Consider the following 25,850-nt stretch of genomic DNA (forward strand, 5'->3'; position numbering starts at 1 on the left):
TCTGCCTCAAATAGGGAAGGGGGGAAGGAGATAAGGGAGGCATAGTTCACAAATAAGAGTATTTACCTTGATTACTATTGCATAACCATGTGTGGAGTCCTACGGTCATAAAACTGTAATCCCAGCACTTAGAAGGGAGAAGCAGAGATGGATCAGGACTTTAAGATCATCCTCTGCTACATAGCAAGTTCAAGGCCAGCTTAAACTAATGAAACATTGCCCCCACCCTTGGGACAGTCAATGAGAACCCAGGATCACCTAGGAGAGATTGGGGGAAACAAGAGGTGCGAAGAAGGCCAGCAAGTCAAGTAATCTGATCAAGCTGACAAATTTTATTTTTTTCACATGCTAGTTTTATACAGGTAGAAGAAGGAAATAAGGCATGGGAAAGTAAGGCATGGAATTAAGGGAACTTCCCGGTTAACGGATTTTTTCACAATATCCTTTGTGAAGAATTACTTGAGGAGGGGGGACAACCCAGGTGCAGGGGAGAATGTTCTGTCAAGCAGGGTCCATTGCCTAGCTGACCGTTCTACTTGGCTAGCTACCTGATCAAAGATAGATTACCTATTTTCTGGGAAAAGGCCTTTACCGTGGGAAACAGAAACCTAGGCTGAGATCTATGTAAAATGGTGTTACTCCAGCTAAGGAAGTTTCTTAATTCTGTCAGCTCCTGGCATATCCTCTCTTTTTATTTGCTTTTATGACCTGTGTGGATGTAGGCAAGTATATATATCCGTCTGGAGACTATGGGCTTTAACCAAAGAGGAGAAGCATTGACCTGATCCTCCTAGATGATGTGTTTACACGGTGTCTTTTTGAGGAGGAGAGGGTCTAAGTGTCCTTGTCAGAGATTTGAGAATGGCCAAGGAGCACCTCTGAACACCAACTTCTATGCAGTCAGGTTTGATTCACAGGGAACTCAGAGACAGAATGCATGGTTTCCCCCGCCCCCCGTTGTAGTGTTTTGCCTTGCACCCCTCACTGGTACCCACGCTGCTCATGAGCAAGCGTGCACAAATCTGAGTTCTATACATATCTTGTAGAAAGCCTACTCGCTGTGAGCTTATCAAGACCACAATCTGCTAGGTCAAGTTGGTGGTAATGAACTTGTAGAGGTTTGGATGCTAGGGAGTCAATTTGCTGACAGATAAACTTCACAATCCTGTTAAAGGTCCGTGGTATCAGAAAACCTACTAATGGGTCAAGAATGGAGGGGGAAAGGGTGGTAGGCTATGGAGAAGTGAGTGAAAAGTTCAGCAGAAAGAGTAACTTAGCAACCTAACCACAAAATTTATGCAGGTGGCCTGAATGGCCTGGTGATTTTTTTTTTATATACAAGCTGAATCACAAAAGCTGAAATAACCTATTAATCTAAACTTCAACATACTTATTGTGAGAAAGTTACTTGTAGATAAGCTATTTGGGAGAGCCCTTTGCTGGGTCTCTCGACTGGGGCTGCCGGCCACAATATAAATGTGGACCCTATTTTCTGGTCTGTGGGACAAAGTCTGATCTTTTGGGTTGGGTGGGAATGGTTGGTGGGATGCCTATATCTTCTTCTTCCAAATTTAATTGATCTTGCATAGCTAGCCTAGAATAATGTATCTGAATTGGTTTTCCCATCAACTTATCTATTTAATAAAGCTAGTTAATCTATTAAAGGCCCAGGGGCCAAAAGAAATAAGCAGAAGTAATTCTACCAGGGGTCCTAAAATGCTAGGCGGGGGTGTGGACAGCCAGGGTGAGGTTGAAAACCAGTTTTTATACCAACTCTCTTCTCTCTCTCTTTCTTTTTTTTCTAGTCCTTCTCTGGCTTTTTTCATGCTTTCTTTGACTACTCCTGTTTTATCTACATAAAAACAGTCCTCACCTGTTTTGTAAAATAACTTCAGCCAAGGAGGAGAGGGAATCAGACATTAGAGACATGATGATTGAATGTCTTCATCAATGGTCATCTGTAATTCTCTGTATCTGGAATGTAAAAGTATGAGGGAGAAAATACCCGTTCCAGTTCCTACAGCCCCTAGGCCAAGAAGGACAGATATGGGAATAGCTGAAATGAGCTCTCTCCTTTGTCTACTCAGGGGAGGAGAGGTGTCTGAAGACTGGCCCCTATGGAAAAATTCATCAGAGCAGTAGTAGGTTAATCAAGGCACCATCTTAATGAGGATGTAAAAATCAGGGTCAGCCTCGAAGAAGGCAGAAGTACAAAGGCAAGGTGTCAGGCCATCTAGACAAATCCACCATGTATCATTAGGGGGAATAATAAAAATATGGGCCTTATCAGGGGTAAAGGTCACATTGCAGAGGTGGGAGTAGTGAAAGGGTGGATTGGAGGAGCCAGCACAGACCCCTAGGCCTGATACCTGTGACCCAGACATTTTTAGCCACCTTGGGGGCTGCCACTGACATGCCTGTGAAGAATTGGCACAGACAGAATCACCAAAAACAGCAACAGCTTCATAAAATGGAGGCTGGGAGTGATAACACAGCCAACAATCATTTACCATTTTGGGTGAGGTGCATTGAGCGTTAAGTATTTTTGATTTATCAGGGTCAGGATAAGGTTTTTAATGGTTATGGAAGGAGAAGGAGGTAAGAGAGTAATAAAAGGACCAGCAGAAAATGTGCGTGAACCAGCAAGTCCTGGATCTGGAAAAGAAGTGCCTTTTGTAGGCAAGGTGGGGGGAGTAGGAGGCTTAGGGACAGGTTGGGGAACCAAAGCAGGATTTGGCCTAATGGGAACCAGACTGTTACTGTACACTGTCTCTTTAAGGATTTTGACAGTGAAAGTTAAACCTGTATCAGTGTGATATTGGTAGAGCCTAAGTCCCCAGGAGAAACCTTTTGTCCAATCTTTTGTCTTGGCCCTATCTAAGATTTTAATAGTTAAGGAGAAACACCAGCCACAAGTATTATTGTTGGTGGCCTTACATTCTGGGGAGACAGTTAGTGTTGAGGTTGGCTTTTGGAAATCTCTGGTCACTGTTATATAATCCCAACTGAAAGAGGGGAACCAATGAGCACTCCCTGTAGTCTCAAATCCCCAGCTTTTACAAAAAAGATTAGCCAAGCCTCTGCATGTATGCAGGAGGGAAGGATCACGATGCCTCCCTGGGCAGACATAGAAATCTGTTCCTTGTAGAAGTGTGCGGTGGAATTAGTTATCATAGCTGGGTTTGGCAGACCTATAGACTGAAATGAGATTATAGGGGGAGTATGACTGTATATTAGGAATGTTTTCCTAGGGAGCAGTATCTAATTCGAGGTGGTGTTCAAGACCCTAGGGGGCAGGGGCCCCAACAGCCAATTTACAGAGGTCAGGGGTCAATATTTTCAGCCACCAAATTGAGGTAGATACTTTAGAGGTGGACCAAACAACCTCTTTTCTCTCTAAGAGAACTACCCAAGTGTAATTCCATGGCATGTGTCTATTGGGCAGAGCCTTTTGAAGAGGGAGGTCAGTGTTTGCATCTATGGTCCAGAGGATCATCATCAGTCCTTGGAGGAGCAGCATCTGAAAGAGAAGGAGAAAAAGTCTCAGGAAGAGACAGCTGCTCTGTTCTGGACAGTGATGGGTTAACAGGTTTAATAAGCCTCTTGGGGAGCCATCTTGGCTCTGAGTTTTCTTGATCATAAATGCAAGCCGAACCTCGACCCCATATGAGGACCGTATCTTCCATTGACCCATGAGGGGATCTCTCCAATGCACTAAGGCGTATGAATCCTGAGATGTTGGATGCCAGTGACAGTCTGCTGCTGTTTTGCCTTTATTAACCAACATTAAAAAGTTGAGAATGAACAGAGCATGATTGAGTCTATCCTTAGGAGTAAGGGGCGTATAGGCCTCTGTCACTGTCTCAAGACAATCATTTTTTTTTTTAGGGTCTGATGTGCTCTCTTTATAATTCCTTGGCCCTGGGGGTTATAGGGAATCCCTGTAGCATGTTTAATCTCAAACTGCTTGCAAAATTGTTGGAATTTGGCTCCAGTATAACCTGACTGTTGTTAGTTGTTGTTTTTTTTTTTTCATAATAAAATGGTTTTTAGTTTTGTTTTCCCAATTCCCATCCCCAGCAGTGAGACACTTTGTGGAAACTGTTGGCTTTCAGAAACAGACAGGCAATTGGAAACAGTATTAGACAAACACGAAACTGCAACAAAATAAGCCATTCAGGCAGAAGATGGAGCAAGCAGAGAAGCTGACACTACAGAACCATGTTCCTGGGCTGCTCATAGGTCAGGACCCTCATCTCAAGAAGCCAAAGCAAAGCAGCTGACTTACATTGTTTCTTCGGCTCCCTCAGCTGCTGCTTAAACTGCATGAACTTTTCAAAGTCAGTGTCAGAGTTCTTATCCTGTAAAGCCAAAAATTTCTTCTCCACCAGTAATTTTAAATCTGGTACTTTTTCTGGACGGTCTTCTTTTACGTGATTTATTGTAGACTGGACAGCCTTAATATAATGGTTTAGTTCTCAATCCATTTTAGCAAATTCAACCATGGCCTTGTCCATACTGTACTCACTACTCACTTCAGTTTGAGTCTCCACAAGGCCCAAGGCAACACTAGAAACTGTGTCCATTCCAGAGCTGATACAGGACTGGAAGTTTTTTAAGGAGGAGAGAGCTGACTCTATACCGCTGAAGGATATGTAATGAGTAGAACCTGAATTTGTACTGGAATGTCCTGGCTTCTTGAATTTGTTACCTGGCTGTCCCACCTAGCTCAGCAATCTCTAGCCGAATGTCACAAGCCCAGACCCCAATTCCTTTCCCTAGCCTACCGTTGTTAGTTTTAAGAATTTGGGGTTTACCCATTACTGCCATACTTTGAAGAATGTGGGTAACAATGTCTTTTGAGGCTTTTCCTGCAAGGGAGGAAGCATCGAGAAACCCACTAAAGGTATCAATAGTGACATGAATATATTTTAATTTTCCAAATGAGGGATAATAGGTAGTTACATCCATTTGCCAACATTCATTGGGGACTAGGCCTCGGGAGTTTACACCTAGATGAGGGACTAGAAGAAAAGTGACACACATGCCACAAGCTTTGACAACCTCTCTGGCTTGGTATCTGGTAATTTTAAACATCTGGCAGAGGGTGGAAGCATTGAGATGATGTAAAGAGTGAGCTCGCTGTGCCCTGGCCAGAGGGGTAACAGGGCAGGGAGGATAAGCTTAGTAGCTTCATCAGGTGTAAACTCCCGAGGCCTAGTCCTCTGGCGCCCAGTCTGAGCTGGCACTAAGGCCCAACTTGTCTGAGCAACTCACTTCCCAGGCAGTTTTCTCTGCCTCTGTCCTGGAGTGTTTCTCTACCCCAAAATCCCACAAACAAAACTCTACAGCCTGATAGCTTTTCATACAGGTTTATATATTCAACTCTCAATCCACAAATCCTCCACACAACAAGATCGCATCAAATAGACAAAGATACAAACTGCCCTTCTACATGAGATATTAGACCTATAAAATCCTCAATATTCATAGCTATTTAACACCAATAAATCCCACCTGGGTCTAGCTGGTCCTTGGGAAGCTCCATGTTTTGACAACCTTCCCGCTCTGACCTCTCATCTCTTCTGCCTCTCTGACCTCTGACCTCTCTTGTCCTCTGAGCTCTTAGACCTCCCTTCTCTCCACCCCCTTTACCCTGCCCAGTCACTGGTTTTCCTTTATTTTACTCATTAAAATGGGAAGTTTCAGTTGGAGTCTTGAGACTAGGCAGCCCTTCTTGGGGAAGTGGAATTAACATTAAAATACAAACAGCTTCAGGACAATCTACAGGGATCATTTGGGTAATGATTGTCAATAGTACCAGCAAAGGATGCACAGACCACAGCCCAATCATAATTGCACTGGAGTAGCCAATCTATCTGATCAGACATATAAGGGACAATGAAGGTATCTGGGTCTTTCCCAAAATATTAATGAGACATTTTTCTTCCTTTTATAATCAGGGCAGCAGACAGAGTATAAGTAGCCAAAACCTTATTGACTTTAGAGTAGAGGGAAACCCATAACAAGGGATGTCCAGAGGCAGCACGACTCTCACTCTTCTGCCAAAATACTCCCACTGGATCATGGGTAGTGGCACAAATAATGAAATATATGAAAAGCTTAGGTTGAATGTGAAATGTGGCTTAAGAAGTAATTGCCTGGCTAATCTGGACAAGGGCTGCCTTGGCTGGCGGTATAAGTACACATGGAGACAGAGGATGAGAATCTCCCACTAGGAGTTCACTGGGAGGCAACAAAACATCAGGGGGAATCTTAAGATAAGGACGAAGAAACTGGAGATTTCCTAGAAACTGTTGAAAATTATATAAATTTTATAGAGAAGAGAGGTAGATTTCTAATTTTGGTGTGTGGATATGACCCATCTCAAGCTTATATACCAAATAGGAGTAGGCGTAATTACTTTGAATGTTCTTCTGGAGCTACCCTAAGCCCTTGGGACATAAGAGCCTGTTCCAATTGTTGAAAGCAAGAGAATGCTTGTGATTTCATGAGGATCGGCTAAAAGAATACCATCCATAAAATGAAGAAGATAAATCTGAGGCCATTTCTCTCGTATAGGTTGAATAACTTGAGCCACATATTTCTGAGCTAAGGTGGGACTATTTGCCATTCCCTGTGGGAGGACATGCCATTGATAGTGTTCCATTGGACCTTGATAATTAATCTGGGGAAGGCTAAAGGCAAGATGACAACAATCGTCAGGGTGCAGAGGAATTGTAAAGAAACAATCTTTTAAATCAATAACCATTTTGAAGAAACCATCAGGGATAGTGGCAGGAGATGGAAGACCAGGTTGTAGGGCTTTCATGGAGATCATTGCTTTATTTACAGCCCAAAGATCTTGAAGAAGTCTCCATTTACCTGATTTTTTTTCTTTTTTTTTTTTACTTTATTTTAAAAAACAAAGATAAATGTACAAATTTTCAGCATTTTTGCATAAAAGAATATGAATACATTTTTTAAGGTTGTAATTAAGTATTTGTGGGCACATATACATATACATATGTATATATGTAACAATAATATAGGAAAAGAGGCTATTAATTTGAGGGGATAAGAGAGAAACTAGGAAGGGTTGTAGGGAGGAAAGGGGGAAACCAATGGACAGAATCCCTTGGATGTTTCCATGAAAAGATTTATACTTGTTCAAAGGCCCATCTTGGATTACACATTTATTCCAAACAAACAAACAACAATAACAACAAACAGTGCTCATTAGCTCATGCCTAAGTCACCTCCCCAAACCTAATATTACTTTCAAAAACAGGGCAAGAGTGGCATAAAGAAATCAAAGTTGCAGAGTGAGAACAATAAAGGGGGAGGAGATGGCTAAGTAAGATCCTCCAGCCATGTCTCCCCACAGACATTCTAGTTGGGAAAGATATTCATGAACCAAATACTTACACAAGAGTGAAAGCCATTTAAGAAACCAAAATTGATAACCTGAAGAAATAAAGAAATTACTAGAGCTATACATTTTCCCCAGACAGAACTAGCAAGGAATTGAAAAGATGAATGGGTCAATAACAAGTAACAAGGCTAACTCAATAATGAAGAGCTGCCTACTGAATGAGAAAGATGGTGCAGCAGTTGAAAGTGTAACTGAATTCTTGAAGAGGACCCAGGTGTGGTTCCCAGCATCTACACTGGGTGGCTCACAACCACCTGTAACCCCAGCTCCAGGGGATCTGATGCTCTCTTTTGGCCACTGTGAGCATACACATGAACACACACACACACACACACACACACACACACACACACACACATTTTAAAAACTGATAACCAAATTTCCGTAAATAATTCAAAATCATGGAGAAGAAGGAATTCTCCCAAACACCTTCCACAAAGCCATCATTACCCTAACCCAACACAAATGAGAACACAAAAAAAAGAACATGACTGGCTAATGCCCTTGGAGAACATGGGTTCAAAATGCTCAAAAAAGCTAGATGTGAGTTTCCCAAGTTTGAGAGTAGCTTTAAATACATAGTAAGCTTCCTTAAGTAGAAAGGAAGGAAAGAAAGGAAGGAAGGGAGGAAGGAAGGAAGGAAGGAAGGAAAGAAGAAAAGAAAGAAGAAAACAAGCAATCTAGGGTCTGGTGATGTATCTCAGTGTTTGTTCGAAAGCATAAGGCCCTGGGTTTGATACCTAGCACCACAAAAAAAAAAAAAAAAAAAAAAAAAAAAAAAAAAAAAAAGAGCATGGTAGCACAAGCATCAAAAGTTCAAGGTCACCTTTGACTGCACATACAGATTGAGGACATATCTCAAATAAAATTTTAAAGAAGGCATTCTCATTTATAACAGCTACAAAATAAATGAGTAAATAAATGCCTCAGAATTAAGCTTAACCACAAAGGAAAAATATCTCAACAATGAAAATTATAACACACTGATAAATAAAATTAAGAGTTACATATGCAAAAGGTGCATGGACTGGAAGAATTAATACTATTTAGGATCATACTAATTTTTAGGTTAATGCAACCCCTATCAAAATGACACTGACATTTTTGGCAGGACTAGAAATAAACAGCCTAAAATTTACATAAACACAAATACACAAACACACACACACATACACATCTTAAACTCAAAGAAAAGGAGGCATTACACTACCCAACTTCAAAGCATTCTCCAAAGCTATAGTAATCCAAACAATATGGTTCAGGCATAAAAATTGATATACAAAAAATAGAGTCTAAAAATTATCCACTCAACTACAACCAACTGAGCTTTTTGCCAATAATACTAATAAGAAAATTGGATGCATCTACACAAAAAGAATGAAACTAGACTCCTATATCTCCTCACCTCTTACAAAACAGGATAGTGATAGGTTCTTCCCTCCCCCCAACCCCCGTGTGTGTGTGTGTGTGTGTGTGTGTGTGTGTGTGTGTGTGTGTGTGTGTGTGTGTTTTGTTAGAGCATCATGCAAGGCAAGCACTCTACCAACTGAATTATAGCCTCAACACTTCAAAATGTATTAAGACCTTAAACTAAAACAAAGTAGAAAAGAAGGTTGAGTGGTAGAGTATTTGTCTAGCATATACATATTCAAGTCACACACACACATGCACATGCACACAGAGTTCTAGACAAAATATCAGGATGCTTGAAATAACTTTTTTTTTTTACTTTAGATCTTAACACCACATGGAACAAAAGAAAAAATAAACAAATGAAAATGGATTTAAATCTAAAATTTTTCTATACCACAAAAAGCAAAATCATTCAAATCAAAATCACAAAAAGATAACATCTACTATAGCTATTTTAAAACTACTAAGTAAGTGTTGGCAAGAGCGGAAAGAAGGAAACCTTTGCAAACTCTTGGTGGGAAGGTAAATTAATATGCTTATACAGAACAAAATGTATGGAGGGTCCTCAACAACTTAAAGAGAACTATTGTATGATTCAGTCATTCCATTATTGGCTATACACTCAAAGGGAATGACGTCAGAATGGCAAAAAGTCATCTGCACACCCTTGTCATTTCAAAACTAAGAAATGGAAACAACTTAAAATATCTAAACAAAATGGAGGTGAAAAGACTTATCCTAAATGTAGACAGAACCATTCCATGGGCTGAGGTCCAATACTGAACAAAAAAGAAGAATGCAGGTTGAGCACCAGCATCCACTCTTCTCTGCTTTCTGTGAATATAATGAGAAAAACCGTCAGCATTTCCCCGAAGCAATGAGATATACAGCCAAGCTGAGTTAGAGCAAACCTTTCCTTCTTCAAGTTGTGTTTTGTCTGGTGTTTTATTGCACCAACAATGAAAATCACTAATGTGACCGTCTTCCCAAAAAGTAGAGATGTTGGACTACAGATATAGCTAGGTTGATAAAGTGCTTGCCTAGCATGGATAAAGCCCTGGGTTTTATCCCCTGCACCCAGTAAATCAAGCACATGCTTGTAATCCCAGCACTTAGGAAACAGAGGAAAGAGTATCAAGAAGTCAAGGCCAGCCTAGTATATTTGAGACCATGTCTCAAAAACAAACAGAAAACTACCAAATTGCATATGCTTGTTCCTCTTAAAAGAGAAAGAAGTGCTGTGTTTCACAAGGATTTGATAAAGATCTCTTGTAATTGTAGAGCTTTTATATCTGGTAATTATGAATGGATCACAGAGAGATTAGGCAGTAGGTCATATTCAAGCATATAGAAGAAGTGGGTGTTGGGAAGCAAAATGAAACATCTCCCAGAGAACCTCTACCTATAAAGGAAGGAGATTTTAAGATTCAGGAAGAAACCTGCTATGATGGTTATTTTTGATTGCCAACCTGATGGGATTTAGAAGTACCATAGAAACAAACCTCTGAGCATGTCTGTAAGAGAACTCCTGGATCCGGATAATGGAGGTGGAAAGACACATCCTAAATGTAGACAGAACCATTCCATGGGCTGGAGTTCCATACTGAACAAAAAGAAGCTTTACCCAGAAACACAGGAAACAGTGGCCCAAGAAGGCAGGCTATCTTCTCAGCTGTCAGACTCACTGGTCAAGAGTCTTCTAAGAGAAATCATATCCTACTGGATAAAGCAAATACCCTCATCATGGAGGAGATGAGAGGGCACTGGAAAGACTGCCCCTCATCAGTTCACCGTTGCAAAGGATGAAAAGTGCCCACAAGTGAGAACACTCTGCTAAGCTGTGACTCACGGTGGGAAGTCCTATCTGTGGTCTCATCTTAAAAATGAAGCTTCCAGTATTGCGCAGAGAGGCTGTGTAGCTAGGGAGGGATCTGCCTGGTCCTTTAGACTGCTCTCCAGTATAGCTCTTGTCTCTCTGCCCACCTGAGAGTTTCATAGATTCAGATAGCTGAGTTCTCACTTCAGTTCACAGACACTCACCATCAATCAATCCTGATAAGATACCTTCTAAGCTTGTCATTTCATTTTACTAGTTTGTCCCCTGCTTCACATGCCCATTTTATTCTGATCAAAAAGACATCCACTTTACAAGATCGTGCTTAGCTGTTTGCCCAAATGCCTAATCCACATTATCTGTCCATTGGCAGCAAGAATTTTTCTGATATCCACGTCTTTGCCAGAATCTTCTTGACAGACAGTATTTTTCCAATAAAAGGGCTGGACAACGATTTCACAATATGACTTTAAGGTTTAAAATTTTTAATGGAAACTATAATAGAATGTTGTATAAACACAAATTTATGGATTATTCATTACCCAGAAAGAAATACTTAAGTAATCTGGACTCAAAAATATTATCACTTTGCTAAAGTCTACTTAGTGCCTCGCTCCAAGTCATCTGTTCCTTCCTGACCATGGTACTTTCCTTCTATAGGTACTATCCTTGATATTGCAATTTTGTGGTAATAATCTTTTTCCTTTTCTTTTGCAATCTTACATACCCCAGGCTGGTTTCAAACTCCCCATGTAACCTAAGATGACCTTGAATTTCTCTGTCTTTCAACTCCCTAGTGCTTACAGATACGTGTCACTGACCCCAGTGCTGGGGCTCAAGCCCAGGGCTTTTAGCATGCTACACTGTCACTCCAGCACCTGCACCAATCACCAGCCCTCTCCTTGTCTTTTTAAAAGTTTCACTGCATATACACAAGTCTCAAAGTTATTTATATAGCTCTTCTTGGTTTTGAACAATTTATGAATGAAATCATGTGAAATGTGGTGTATTGTCATTTAATTAACTGGACATTTGTCATTTGGTTAAGTGTGTCTAGAATACTTTCTGGCTATTTGTGTCCTTACAGGTAGGTTGTTATTACAGTGTCTCTGAGACTGGACAAACCTCAAATTACCCATTCTCCTTTTTCATCTTCGAATTTCATAAAAGTACATAATGAAATATGATCATTATCTATTCCCCAAGGTCCCCTTCCACCTTCCTCATATCCTCAAGAAGTCCCCCTCAATGCATCATGAGGCTTTTGTTTTGTTTGATAACCCATTAAGACAAGTTAGTGATATCCTTATCTGCATGGGTGTGGGCCACCATTGGAGCTTGGATAACTTACAAGCAGTCATATCCTACAAAAAGTTGATAGTTCCCCCTCTCAGTTATCAACTGCCAAAGGCTATTCAGTAAAGAGGGAGAATGGAGATCATTTACCCCATCTGTGCTGGATTTTGGCGGGCTTGATCCTTGCATAGATCTTTTTCTGGTAACCACTGATGCTCTGAGTTCATGACTGTCTTAGCCATCTTGGGTCCAGAAGACAACACCCAACACCTAGATTCTTCCTATCCCCTTTTCTGAAATGTTCCTTGATCCTTGAGGGAGGGGAACAGCCATTAATATAGATGTACTGTTCACAGATGAGCACTCAGTCTCATTCTTAGCAAGACCTGGTTATGCAGCTCTCCTTTTGACTGCTGCACACTGCAAGAAGACACTTCTCTGGTCAAAGTTAAAAGCAGCCTGGGTCTGTTGGCTCTAGAACCTAGGCTAGGCCAATGGGGGCCATTTGGTTTTTTATTTTTTATTTTTATTTTTATTTTTTTAGTTTCATATATTAAATCTTTTACTCGGTAATAATTTCGTTTTTATGTACAAGTACACAGGTATGAAAATATTTTTGAGGCTTAATCTAAAAGAGTTATAAACAAAACAAAAGAAAACAACAACAACAACAATAATAAAAAAAAAAAAAAAAAACCCCAAGCTCGCATAGTCTGTAAATGCGGTAAGGTTGCATGCTTTATGTCACGGCAATAACTGACTACACTAAGCTAACTTTAACAATGGAGTAAATCTTAGCCAACGCCTTGCAGCAGCAGGATGTGCTGTGTGCTGAACTGATGTAGCAATGACACAGCAGCTATGCAGATGACCATTCAAATTAAAAGCTGAACAGCTACAATCTGGGGTAGGTGGGGGCTTTACGGGACTATTTGTCTTTGACAAAACTACAAAGTAGATTTGAGACTTTAAGGGGGATTTTAATACCCAGGAGAACAATTCTCATCATGATTTGAACAAGTGTGAGAACACACGAACAGGACTTAGCACTGCAAAGCCTAAGATTGGGGGCCGACCCTCAGAGCAGGCGGGGAGCCGTGACCTGCTGAAGGGGGAGCTGTACAGCACAGATCTCAAACACAGAGCCGACAGGTTCAGTCATTAAGGGGCTTACATTTACTTAAAGATTCTTCAAAGTTTCCTCAATGCTTATAATATGGACTTCTATTTCTTACCAAATTCTTTAGGAAATTTTAAAGTCTGATACTAAAACTAGTTAAATCTTTTCTTAAATATCCTAAATCTTGACAGTTTGGATTAGCCTTCAAATTTTAAGAGCACAAAAGGATTATAGAGTCACCAAGAATATATTAAAAGACAAAATAATTTTGTTTATAATTATGACAGAAATACTTCAATTTTAACTAAATTTTTAAAAGGTTAACAAATATAAAAGGTGCTTTAGGTCAAATTCTAGTACAAATAATGTAATACGTCAAAATTTCAATCAAATTTTTGCAGTCATCCAGAATATTTGCTTTGTTAACAATTAAACAAGGCAGTTTATGGAATGGAAGAAGATACCTTTGCAGGTACTAATCTGCAAATTGAGAAATTATTAATGTTCACTGAAAACTATGCTTTATGTTTACTCTTAAGTTCATTTTACCTGTTTATCATATAATTTAATACCTAAAAAGGCTATAGTTAAATTAATCACTACTATTTATAGGATGCTACCTCTTTGGGTAAATATATCTCACACCATGATTTTCAATTAAAAATTACCTGATCATTTTAATCACGATTTATGAATGACCGAATAGTAGCTGAATTGGCATCAGGACCAACAGAAGGGAAAGTCGGACAACTGTTTACTGTGTAATTCTGCCCAGCCACAGCCGGCCAGGAGTCTAGTAGATTCTCTGCCCACTTGCGTTATGGATTTCCATCTGTATTACTGAGCAACAAAAATAGTTATATAATGTCAAGCTTTCCCCCGTTTCATTTTTAAGAAGCAGCTTAATGATTCTGGGTTGGGGCTGGCTTGTTAGGATAACACAGAGAACAGAGGGTAAACTAAACAGTGACACTTAACACCAAAGGTGGCACCTGGTGGCATCAGGAGAGTAACAAGTCATCATTAACTTGTGTCATTTGCTTTCCTTTAGAACACAAATCAAAGCCATTGAACTTGAGGTATATACACAATACATATTCAACTTTAAGCAAAATACTTTCCATAATATTACATTTTTAAAAACTGAAACAGTATCTGTGCTGATTTGTATTTGATTCAATGTAATTAAAAGGGAACATTCAACTTGGGGAAGGGTGGGAGAGTCACGCTGAAATAAAGCTCCAAAGTTCAAATATCTTCCTCTCTCTTTGTATTTGCCAGAGCTCTACCACTTCCTGAGAGGATTCACCATGAGAAAATACCAGTCACAGGCTTGGGAGGAATGAGAGCAAACCAGGTGGTGACATTTCATCTTTGTTTTCAAATAAGTGGTCTTAATTTTCTTCTTATAGAAAACTCTTAGGTCAGTTTATTATAAATATATCTAAACCATTTTTTGCAGCTTTCAGATAAAGTCTAGCACTTTGTTTATACAGAGTCCATGAGAAGGGTCAGAAGAGATCATCTGATCTTCAGCCGTGACATCATCCATTCAAGTCCTTGGCATAACCCCTCGCCAGTAAGAGCACAGCATGCTTGGATATGCCATTGGTGGTCTTTTATAGAAGTGAGCGTCAAAAACTGGGAGATTTCTGCTACTGTCATGCATTCTTTAACATCTTGTTTATTAGCAAAAATCAACCCAGCTTTTCTTAGGTCCTCGTGGGCTAGCATTTTGTAGAGCTCTTCTCTAGTTACAGAAATTCTTTCTCTGTCTGTGCTGTCCACAACAACTATTACAAACTCTGTGTTAGTATAGTAAGTGTTCCAGGAAGAACGAAGGGATTCTTGGCCACCAATGTCCCACATCAGGAAACGTGTATTGTTAACCACAATCTCTTCCACATTGCTTCCTATTGTAGGAGATGTATGTACTGAAAGACCCCCTCCTGCTTTAGCTGCAATAACGCCATTTCGTGCTAGGCCCAGAGCAGGCAAGGATAAAAAATACTGAAACAAAAGTGAGCCAGAGGACAGCCCAGTCTCTGTCAGAACAAAAATATCTGCAGTTGACCACCTGGACCAAGGCAAGGACATCCCGCCACACATGTTAAAGCAAGGACGAAAAACAACTCCTTGTCCCGAAGGAGGGGCCAAGGCCGCCCTCCTCTTCTGAGAACTTGGGTCTGTAAGGCTGTGCAGGCTGGGTCGGGGTCCCAGGTGGCCAAGCAAGATACCGGTGGGCGGCCAGCTAGCAATAGACAAAGAACAGAAGACATTCAGACAAGCCCAGCTTTCAGATAAGCTGCAGCCCCCGACTAGAACCAAGAGTTGTGTCCTTGGAGCCATATGTCTGCCATAGTTCCCACACTTAGATAAGCCCAAGGCAACTATTCTCAGGAGCTGCAGCCCCAGCTGGTATCAAAAGCTGTTTCCTTAGAGCCATGTCCTTGGGCTCACTCCCTGGCCACATTTAAACTAACCAATTAAAACCCTGTTGCTATGTTTCTGCTTCTGTACCTTGCTTCTGCCCCCCAAGCCCTATAAAAAGGGGACTGCCCCTTTGTCCGGGGCACAAGTCCTCTGAGAGACTGTGTGCCCACAGGTACCTGTGTAAATAAACCTCTTGCTACTTGCATCCGAAGTGAGTGGTCTCGCTGCTCCTTGGGAGGGGTCTCTTCAGACGGAAGATACCCTCCGGGGGTCTTTCATGTACAACTTCATTCATGGAAAACTGGTAAAGGATGGTAGTCTTCCCAGCATTGTCCAGCCCAACAATAATAACTTTGTGCTCCTGGTGACTGAACAGTCTCCAGATCCGGGTGAAGAGAATTCCCATCCTCGGGCAGCGGAGCCCTCCAGCCGCCCGGGCTCAGGCTGCGGGGCAGAAGGACGCGCCGGGGCCTCCGCCTCTGCTCCCGCGCCGGCCTCGAGCCCGCTTCCAGGGACCCGCGGGGAGGCCGCAGCCCAGGCCGCCTAGCCACGCGCGAGGCCCCGCCGCTACCGCCGCGGCGCTCGCCTGGCTCGCGGACATCGCCGCCGCGTTGTCTGCTCGAGCCTCGCGAGCCACCGTCCTCCCCCAGCTCCTCTCCGGCGGCGGCTCGGGCAGGGACGGGGGCGGGGCCCATTTGGTTTTTTAAAACATTGTTGCTAGTTTAAGAGTTTAAAAGGTTTAAAGCACTAGGATTAAGAAAGATATTCAGGAAGAAATGAAAGCACACTCATGAACATGGGTGTAGACTTCTGAAGAGTTGTTATCCTTTTTTATTTTAGATGTTTCCTCTTCAACTACATACAATGCCACCCTAAACATTCTCATCCATAAATGCTGCTATCCATGAGACTTTGGAATGTCTTTCCAAAAGCAGAGTTAATGGATCATGGGGCATAAATTAACTGAAGTCTTGTTAAATAATGACCAATTAGTTTCCAAAGAGTCTCTCCAACAGCATATAGAATATATTTTGCTGGATGACATAGTGCACACCTGTGATCCAAACAGGGAGACTGAGGAAGGAACATAATTTGAAGGCAAGATGGGCTACAAAACAATACCCTGCCTCAAGAAAAAAATCAAAAATTTTCTTGAGCTACAGTATTGCCAGGACTGACTTTTCTGTTTGTGGGTTTTTCGTTTGTTTTTTACTGTTTTTTTTTTTTTTCAAACTGGTAGAGATATGCAAACATGCCATGTGGTTTTTAACTTGCATATCCCTGGTTACTAACAAGAACCAGTTGTTTATATGGCATTTAAATTTAATTTTGGAGAAATATTTAAGTCCTTTACCCAGTCTGCTGAGTTTCTGTCTGTTTCATAGTGACTAATACAAATAATTTATCTCTTTTGGATGTTGTCCTCTACTGATTTCATCTGTTGAAATTTTCCCCCACACTAAAGCATTCACTGTATGGTTTGTTTTTGTGAATACAACAATCTCTCCTCTCCTCTAAAATTTGTGTGTAAGTGGATATACAAGCATGCACATATATAAGTGTACTTTGTACATAGCTACTACCTTAGAAGTCAAATGTCTCAGAGCCCCTAGAATTGGAGTTACTGATAATTGTCAGCCACCATGTTGATGTTGGGAACTGAACCAGGATTCTTTAGAGAAGCACAAGTGTTTATACCTGCTGAGACATCTCTCCAGCTCTTGAGCACAATGTAATTTTATTGTAATGGAATAAACCAATCTTTTCTTTTGTGAATAGTAATTTTGTATTTTTAGTATTTCTTCTCTTATTCAGAGGTTTAAAAAAAATTTGCCTTTATCAGCTTAAAAAAAAAATGGCTGAAGTATCCTAAAGCCAGTAGTCTTCTTGGTCCAGTTGGGCTGGCCCTCCCCCTAACCCCTGACATGAAAGTCTGAGGACAATGTCTAGGAGTAAAATTCTCTCCTTCCAGACTTGGAGTCCAAGTATTGAATCCATGTAGTCAGGCTTAGTGGAAAGCTCTTTCCCATGATGAGTCTTCTCTCCCAACTGTGATTCCATTTCTTTTAATATAAGCATAAATAACTTTTGCTTCAATAAAAAGTAATAGCTACTTTGTAGTTTTTAATTCTCCTGGAGCCAAGTTCTACAGGCTTTATTCCAACTCCACTTACTGAAAATTCAGCATTTTTCTTTTGTAATGTCATCTCTGTGATGTTTCAAAATGCCAGACATAAATTTCCTGGCTTTCAGTTCTGTTCCTGTTGTCTATTTGTCTTTCTGCCAATGCAACACTTTGCTTTAATTACAATAGCATGATAGATACTGATATCATGCAGGGGAAATCCCTTCCTTTATTCTCTTTCAATGACAGTATGGTCCTTTTAACAAAACCTATGAATTGCAGAACCAGCTTATCAAGTTTTAGAATATGGTGGAGGACTATTAACTTGTATTGGAGCTACAAATGAATTCAGGATAAATTTGGCCTCTTTACAAGCTCAGACTATAAACTATAATCTATAAATATATTTTGTTTCTACTTATAGTTTTTTAAAAAATATTCTTAATAAAGTGTATTCTGTACAAAATTCAATTATTTCTATATGTCTTTCTAGGTCTTCTATATTATTAAAGCTATTTTACATACCATGATGTCTAAATTTTTATTTTGGTTGATGCAATGTATTAACATTTCTGCAACAATTAGTAACTGCTTACTAATCCATTATCTTTATATTATATGAGAGTATTTATACTGAGGGTTATTTTCTCTTAAGTGATGATCACTTAGTTTTTTCCTTTTCAGTATTTTATTTTTTATGCTTTTCTGGTTAGAGAATCTAGACAAACTTGAAACTGATAGCAGGCATCCTTCGATTTATTTCTGTTCTCAAAGGAAAGGCTTTCACCTTGGACATAAACACATGCTGATTTCTTTTAGAGCTACTATTTATTATTTAAGGAAATTCCCTTCTTCTATTCTTGCTATTTTGAATTCGTATTTTTTTATGAATGGATCCTTATTCTCATTGATTTTAAATCTATTGAGAAAAGTAATTTTTATTCCTAAACCCATTACTTAGCAGGTTACATTATTTCACTATTCCACATCCTTGAAGTGCAAATTGACCATGAATATTCTTTTAAAAACAAAGCAAAAAACACATTACTCATTTCAGCTTAGTGTTTTGCTTATACTAGCTGTATAATACTTGGGAAATGTTTTGCTTGTCTATTCGCTGAGAGTAAGATTAAAACTTTTTATTCTTTGTGTATGCTCACAAGCATGTGTGGGGATCTGTTATATATCAGCAGTGTTTATCAGTCTTCCTTGTCACAGAAGCTATTTGAACCTGAAACATTATTTTGTGAAATCTCCACTTCCACTTGTAGTTTAGTTTTTGTCTTTGTTTGTATTAATTATTCTATTTATTTACATCCCAAATGTTGTCCTCCCTCCCCATGCCCCATTAGAATCTTTGAAGAACTATTTAGGTTTACCAGAGTTGATAATTTCCTAAGAATCTGCCCACTTTCCCCAAATCTTTAAATGCATTAGGATAAAGTTTTTTTTTTTTTTTTTTTTTTTTTTGTCACCTATTCCCAAAAGGAGTAATGTCATAAGGCCCTAGGTTCAAGTACCACCTAGACTCTGGAGCACCCACAAACCATTTCAGATCAGATGATTCTGATCATATTACTAGTTAGCCTGAAGCCTGAATTCAGGATTACTCTGGGAGGACTACTGTAACTGCCTGGGTTAATGAAAATTAACATCTGTGGATATTAATAAACAAAATCAAAGCTACACAGCTGATAAAACAGTAAAGCCCAGATCCTAAAATTATAGGTTTGTTTGTTAAAGGTAGCTTTTTTGTGTGCTGTACTTTGCTTTTTAAGAAGTCTTTCAAAGTAGCCAATATTGGCCAGAAAATCTTACCCTCTTACATGCTTCACCCTCCAGAATGCTGAGATTCTAGGTTGTTAGCAACTACTTCCTGTTGCATTATGGGTATGTTTCAACAGTCATCCCCAATACTAAGGTACCAAGCAGATACCTGAAGCCTAATTCAGTTCTGAATGAGGTTGAGTGAACAGTTCATAAGCAGTGCCTCTGGGTTTCATTTCAGTCCTCTCTGCAACTGGCTATAGTCTCATACACTTAAGCAAGACTGCCACTTATTGGTATAGCATCATCACATTACCGTATGAATCCAGTTCTTAAAATTTTAATAGTAAATGTCAATGGTTTGCTAAAGTTAAAACTCAGTATACTTGCATGCAAACATCACATTGAGCCCATAAATGTTCCATTACTTGCAAATGAAAAATACAAGCAGAAGCTGAGTATGGTGACACCTGCCTAGGACTCCAACACCTGAGGCTGAGGCAGCAGGATTATGCCAGTCAGGGTTACATAGGAAGACTGTCTCAAAAATGCCCAAAGTTAAGTAAAACGTTTAATGAGTGGTAAGAATATTAGCTGTTATCTCAATTCTTAAAATAATGCTATGCAGGTTTTGTCGTTACTTCTGTAGGGTATTTACTGTTATTATCAGTGTGATGAATGTAGAAATCAAAGGACAACTTCAGAGTTCATTCTCTCCCTCAACCATGCCAAATGGCTTTACATTAGTATCTCTGTGATGATGTTTCAGGATTTAAAATTAGACCATGTAGCTCATCAGCCAAATCTACTACTACCTGATTTTAAGCTCCCACAGTGTAGAAATTTACATTTAAGTGGCCCCATAACGACAAAGTGCCCGAATAATTGAAGTTCAAATTTTAGTGTCCATTTTTTATGCCTACTGTTTATATATAAAAATTGGATTAGAGCAGTGTTTTCATTTACCTATTGTCTATGACTACTGTTAAGCCACAGCAGACATGTATGAAACAGAAATCGTTTAACTCTCAATGTCTATTAAACAGATTTACAGTAAGTTTACCACCAGATGGAGACAAGGAACCAAAAAAGGGGGAGGGGACAAAACAAAACCAAGCCAATTTCTTATCCCATATAGACTCTGGCCTAACCAAATCATAAATGTTAAATTTGAATTCTAACGAGTCTTAGGAACACTACCTACTAAGACGGATTTTAGATAGAATCACAAACATCATCTTAATATATGGATGTTTTAACCAACAAACCATGCCTCTCAGTATGTTTAAAAAGCCATTCTTCCAATCTACAAATGTGTCCTCTTCAGTCTAGTGTCATGAGTTTTTTATAAGGGTGGATCTCAGGATTAGAAAACTGAAGTAGCTCTAGTTATGATTTTCAGTACAACAGAATAGAGGACAGAGAATGAAGTCAGTGCTTTGGCTATGAAACTGAATACCTACTTTCTAATCTGATTCTGCTACTTATCAGTTGATTAAGTCAAACTCTCTGAACCTCTACTTCCTCATCTGTAATGACTGAAGATTGGCTGAGCAGTTGGTAACTTTGTATGTGATTAGAACTGTGCTACACGTTTGAAAAGAATACAAACTGGAGAAGGTATTCTATTAGGTTACTTTGGAAGCAAGACCCTTGTGAGGGTGGTATAATGACTAAATGACTAGGATACAATCTTAACAAACACATACCAGAAAAAAATATAGGTTGAGACTAAAAAATACCTGCACAATAGAGGTATCTACTTGGGGAAGCCTGTATCTGTATGCGAAGGCAAAGTATGCACATTTCTCATAAAACTGGACTGTAATATTACTTTATTACTTGACTGTGGGGGAGAAGAACCCCTGACATTCTATGGAGAATGAGGAGAAAAGCTGGGATACTGAGCTTATTGGAATAGTCATCAGGAAAATAAACTTTCTATACTGTTTTTGATTAAGTCTAAACATTTTATAACTTCACAATTAGCCTTGAAGCAAATAACATTTTTTCCCCAAGAATGACAATTTGTTATTACTTCAAGATTTTATTCCAATTCCAAAAAAATAGGACTATCCCAAACAATAGCAAACATTCAGCTTTTTATGGCAATTACTCAAATATACTTGCTGGCCTATGTTTAGTGTTAAATTACCACCTAAAGCATTTCAATTGAAAAAAAGTCTCTTTATATCTTTAGACTGTCTGGGAGAAAATAAACTAATATATGGTGCTATTTACTAAAAGGAAAAAAAGGAATATTCTTCATGGCCTTTCATTCATTTCATCGATTAGCACACATAAGGCAGCATCTTTTTCTATAATCTGGTCCCTTCTATGACCTGAACTTTCTCTTTGTTGTTCATTCTGCCCAGTACAATTGCTGTTATCATCAGTATCCATTGGTTCAGTTTTAACTCTCATCCCTGCTTCTGAATGGGGCAAATCATCAGGCAAAGAAGCCAAGCAATTCTGAATCATTTCAATTACTCGTTCCAGATGTTTCTGAAACCTCTCAGCTGTTTCAAGGCGCTGGCGTTTCTGAACCTCCATCATGACTCTCAAAGTCTCTCTTGCTTGGTGGGGTCGATATTCATTTATAAGATGATGCACATGTACAAAAAGCAGTTTAAGATCTTCTAGCTTTTCTTCTCGTTTTATACTCCCAGGACTCCTTATTAAGATGTCTAAAAGGTCTAAGAAATTAATCAGTATAGACATATTGAGTTTTCTCAGTTCTTTCTTATGATCAAATTGCATAGGATGAAGCCGTTCAATGCCCTGACTTTCTAAAGGGCGAATGATAAGATCATCACATTGGAACTGGTTGCCAAACATCATGTAACTGTCTTTAATTGGAGGGGGAGGCTTGGGAGCCAAGCCTTCCTGAACATTCTCATCTGTATACTCCTTGATGTACTGCATTGGAGGTGGTGGAAGTGCACTCACTTGCTGTGGTTCACCCATTGTAGACAATCAAGAACCTAAACAAACAGAACACAATTCAGAACGCAATCATGCACACCACCTCCCCACTGCTGCACCTAATTAGTAACATCAGAATATGTTCTTCCTTTTTCTGATAGTACAGCACCCCAAGACAAGATGATCTTAGATTTTAAAATTAGCATTTACAACAAGAAATAGCTATCAATTCTTTTCTAATTGAATATTATGTTAACACCCATATATTTTCCTTTTTCTCCTTGGTGCTTTCAACAGCAGTTAATAAAACAAAAATTACACCTTTTTCATCTATAAAGAAAATATAAGGGAACTGGAAGCTGGGGCAGCCCACATTAGCTGGGTATCTACTGGGGCATAAGAAAAAACCTTCAGATGGAGGCCACATTTCAGTGGAAGGCAGGCACCAACAATAACAGCAAGAACAAAAACAAAACAAAAGAACCTTTTCAGAGTCAGAAGACCTCTCAATTTCTCAAAAATATACCTGAGAAAAGTATACTGAAAAAAAAGGGTGTGAGAGGAAGGGTGTTGTAACATTTGTCATTGTGCCATAAAACTTCACTGATAAAAGAAAAGAGTACCAACCTAAAGCCAGAGCAGCCTGATTAACACAACTACGATGTTCAGAAGTTCATTGTGGGTTCACACCATATTATCTCCAAGCTTCCTGATGGGAAGTATGCCTTGAAAATTGAGAACTCAATGGCCAGCCAAGACAACAGGTGTGCTAATTTCACCCTAGAGGGACAGGTGATCCTGGCAGAAGAGTAGGAAACAAAGAGAAAAATAAAGCAAAGCTATGGCTTTATGAAGATCTGATGAAAAAAAAAAAAAAAACCTTCCTTGTTAGACCAATGAGCAGGGGAAATGCAGAAAGTTGCACACCAAAGACTGCCTTCTAAAAAGGTCTATCCTATGTCCACTTTGTGATAGCATGAGTTATGATTCCAACATTTAAGTATAAAGGCAAGTTCTGTAACTGATAGTGGACAATGGCAAGTTCACTTTTCCTGTAGGATCACCAGTTACACATTTAGTCACTGACTCCCTGGTACCATGTCTTCTTCACAATACTTGTCTATTCACCCAAGACTGCAGGCTTTCATCGGTTTGTGGCTTTACTGAATCACTTAGAAATGCTGTATGCCATGTTCATTGCAATGAAGATAACAGAAGTGAGAGCCATGAAACAATGTCTAACTATACATCCAAGATAGGTATACAAACTTTGTCTATGAAGGAAATTCTAAGAACATGAAACAGCCTCACTTGAAAGTCCTATAATTATTTTTAATCTCGAGTCCTTTTCACCTGTTAAAGAGCACTCTTGCTGCCTGCCAGACATTCTGTTCTGCTTGTTTAGAAAATGTTAGCATTAAGGAGTCACATATTCTAGGTAATCTGTCAAATGTAAAGCATACAAAGTGGGAAAACAAGCAGCAGAGTCCACCACAAGCTTGGCACAGGATTTTATTTACTGTTATTTTTAAACATTTTTAAAGGACCTAAACTGCCCTAGTTATGATGGCTGTGAGTTCAAGGCCAGTTGGGACTACATAGTGAGGTTGGGCCAGCATGCGCTAAAGATCCATCTTTAAAAACTAAGTAAATATTTTAAAAATATATAAAATTGGGAGTAAGATATGGTAGTGGTCTTTGAGGTATTAGAGTGGGGAAGTGAGCATGATCAAAACACGTTTGTGTGTGTGTGTAACAAACATATATTCTGAAAACTAAGAAAAAATAGTCTGTATTTAGGGTGCTTTTACATGGTACATGATATACTATTTTTTTCATGTCTGAGTGGGAAAGAACAGTTATATGCAAATGTCATATGCCTTATTTATTACTCTTTTCCATAATCAAACTACATATGGTGTCTATCAATCTCAAATCACTTTGCTTTCTACTGTACAGTGGTTTCCAAAACCTAACACTTAAAATTCTCTATACATCTTGACAAAAATCACCGTTGTTAAATTTTATACTTCTAGTATTTTCCAAGGTTACTGAAGAAAGCCCAGTGTTATGAGTATAGTAGTTTTATTAGCACATTAGCATTTTACATCTTTTCTGCATAAATTTAAAGCCTAAATTCCAACACTGCAATATATATGGTCAAAATATCCTCTGCTTTTCCCAATTTGAGTTTAAATACATTATACAATGAGAAGATTCTTGAGTGCTTTTTGCACACTGATCTGAAATTCAAAGTAACACCATTGTCAACAACAGGGGCAGTTTCTGAACACCTGGAATATGTTAAATCTGAGGGAAGCTACTTCAAATTCTTCAGATTGTCCAACTTAACTATTTCAGTGTGTTCAGATATTACGCTCTATTTGCAGCCACATAAAGTCAACACCGGCCCAAATTTCGTGCCCTGAGGGCTTTCTAAGTTAGGGATCTGAGCTTCCCTTAGCCACACCCACACTGAACCTGCTGTTTCCCAAAGGTTTCTGTTAAGTGGCCTGCATCTTCACTTAAATCTTAATAACAGCACAACTATTCCCAATTTGATTTTAGAGTCAAGAAGCCAATTCCCAATGTGCAAAAGTGGGTACATTGTACAACGGGAATCTGTATTCCGTTTTTTAGCTGTATTGTTTTGTTGCGCCAAAGTGCAAACCCCCACAACTTAAGCATCCCGTATTAGAGCCTGCCACCTTACAAAAACCGCTCATCACCGGTTTAAACTGTACTTTTCAAAGCCGCTGGAGGTCATAACTTGCTAACCCTAAAAAAAATCAATTTCTAGCGTTTACTTTGGTGGGGGGCGGTCGCAAGCTCAAACACTTGGCTCACTTTATCCCTATGACTGGGACCCCTCGGAAGACCTGGTACAGGATGAATCCGGATCCACCTGAGGTTCTCCCTCCCCACAGCCCCGGAGCTCACAGGTGGCTACTAATGGCGGCAGGACAGGCTACAGCCACGACACTTTAAAAGCCCGTGGCAGGGGGGACAAGAACTCGGGCCTCCCAACTTCCAGTCCGGGTTCTCGTCGGGTCCTCGAGAAAACCGGAGCGAGCGGCACTCGGCGCACCTTCCGCCAGCCGCCCGCCTCAGGCCCGGGGGGAGGATCCACTGAGGGACGTGGGAGGAAGGTGAGCCCCCCAGCTTCCCAGGCTGTACCTCGGCGCTCCACGCGGAAAAAGACGCAACAGCGGGGGTGGAGAGACAGACTCAGACTGCAGTGGCCACCCGCCACCGCCCGCTCACCGCAGCTCTTGCTTTTCCGGTAGCGACTTTTTCTCAGCGCAGCGGAAGCACAAGTTCCGGTTGCCTTCTCAGGAAGAAGCCTCTGACGCCGGCCTTTAATTGGCTACCAAGCCTGTCCTATAGCAGGTCCTACTCCCGCCCTAAAGATGTCGTGCATGCGCACTTCTGCATCTCCCGCTTCTCACGGGAAAGGATCTTCTGTCTGTTTTTTTTTTTTTTTTTTGTCAGTTTAGGAGAG

General features: G+C 39.9%; 2 protein-coding genes and 1 pseudogene across 4 annotated transcripts; all 3 read right to left on the bottom strand.

Moving 5' to 3' along the window:
- Positions 1-3,464: 3,464 nt before the first annotated feature.
- On the bottom strand, positions 3,465-6,088 carry LOC308440250 (E3 SUMO-protein ligase NSE2-like; annotated as a pseudogene). The gene is made up of 3 exons: positions 6,059-6,088; positions 4,289-4,724; positions 3,465-3,520 (listed from the first exon to the last, which is right to left on the bottom strand). The product of its transcript is annotated as an E3 SUMO-protein ligase NSE2-like (transcript).
- Positions 6,089-11,178: 5,090 nt separating this feature from the next.
- On the bottom strand, positions 11,179-16,167 carry LOC308440073 (ADP-ribosylation factor-like protein 5A). The gene is made up of 2 exons (XM_080942008.1): positions 15,793-16,167; positions 11,179-15,032 (listed from the first exon to the last, which is right to left on the bottom strand). The coding sequence occupies exons 1-2, from the start codon at positions 15,935-15,937 to the stop codon at positions 14,620-14,622; spliced, it is 558 nt and encodes a 185-aa protein (XP_080798134.1). The 5' UTR covers positions 15,938-16,167; the 3' UTR covers positions 11,179-14,619.
- Positions 16,168-21,508: 5,341 nt separating this feature from the next.
- On the bottom strand, positions 21,509-25,655 carry MED7 (mediator complex subunit 7). 2 transcript variants are annotated; one of them, XM_080942389.1, is made up of 3 exons: positions 25,526-25,655; positions 22,976-23,146; positions 21,509-22,407 (listed from the first exon to the last, which is right to left on the bottom strand). In XM_080942389.1, the coding sequence occupies exon 3, from the start codon at positions 22,388-22,390 to the stop codon at positions 21,689-21,691; it is 702 nt and encodes a 233-aa protein (XP_080798515.1). In that variant the 5' UTR covers positions 22,391-22,407; positions 22,976-23,146; positions 25,526-25,655; the 3' UTR covers positions 21,509-21,688. The 2 variants fall into 2 exon arrangements, with proteins under 2 accessions (XP_080798515.1, XP_080798516.1); XM_080942390.1 differs by lacking the exon at positions 22,976-23,146 and having other exon boundaries at positions 25,526-25,645.
- Between the last annotated feature and the right edge of the window lie 195 nt (positions 25,656-25,850).

The sequence above is a fragment of the Micromys minutus genome, assembly GCF_963924665.1.
Source record: "Micromys minutus genome assembly, chromosome: 31".
In the NCBI taxonomy this organism is placed as follows: Eukaryota; Metazoa; Chordata; class Mammalia; order Rodentia; family Muridae; genus Micromys; species Micromys minutus.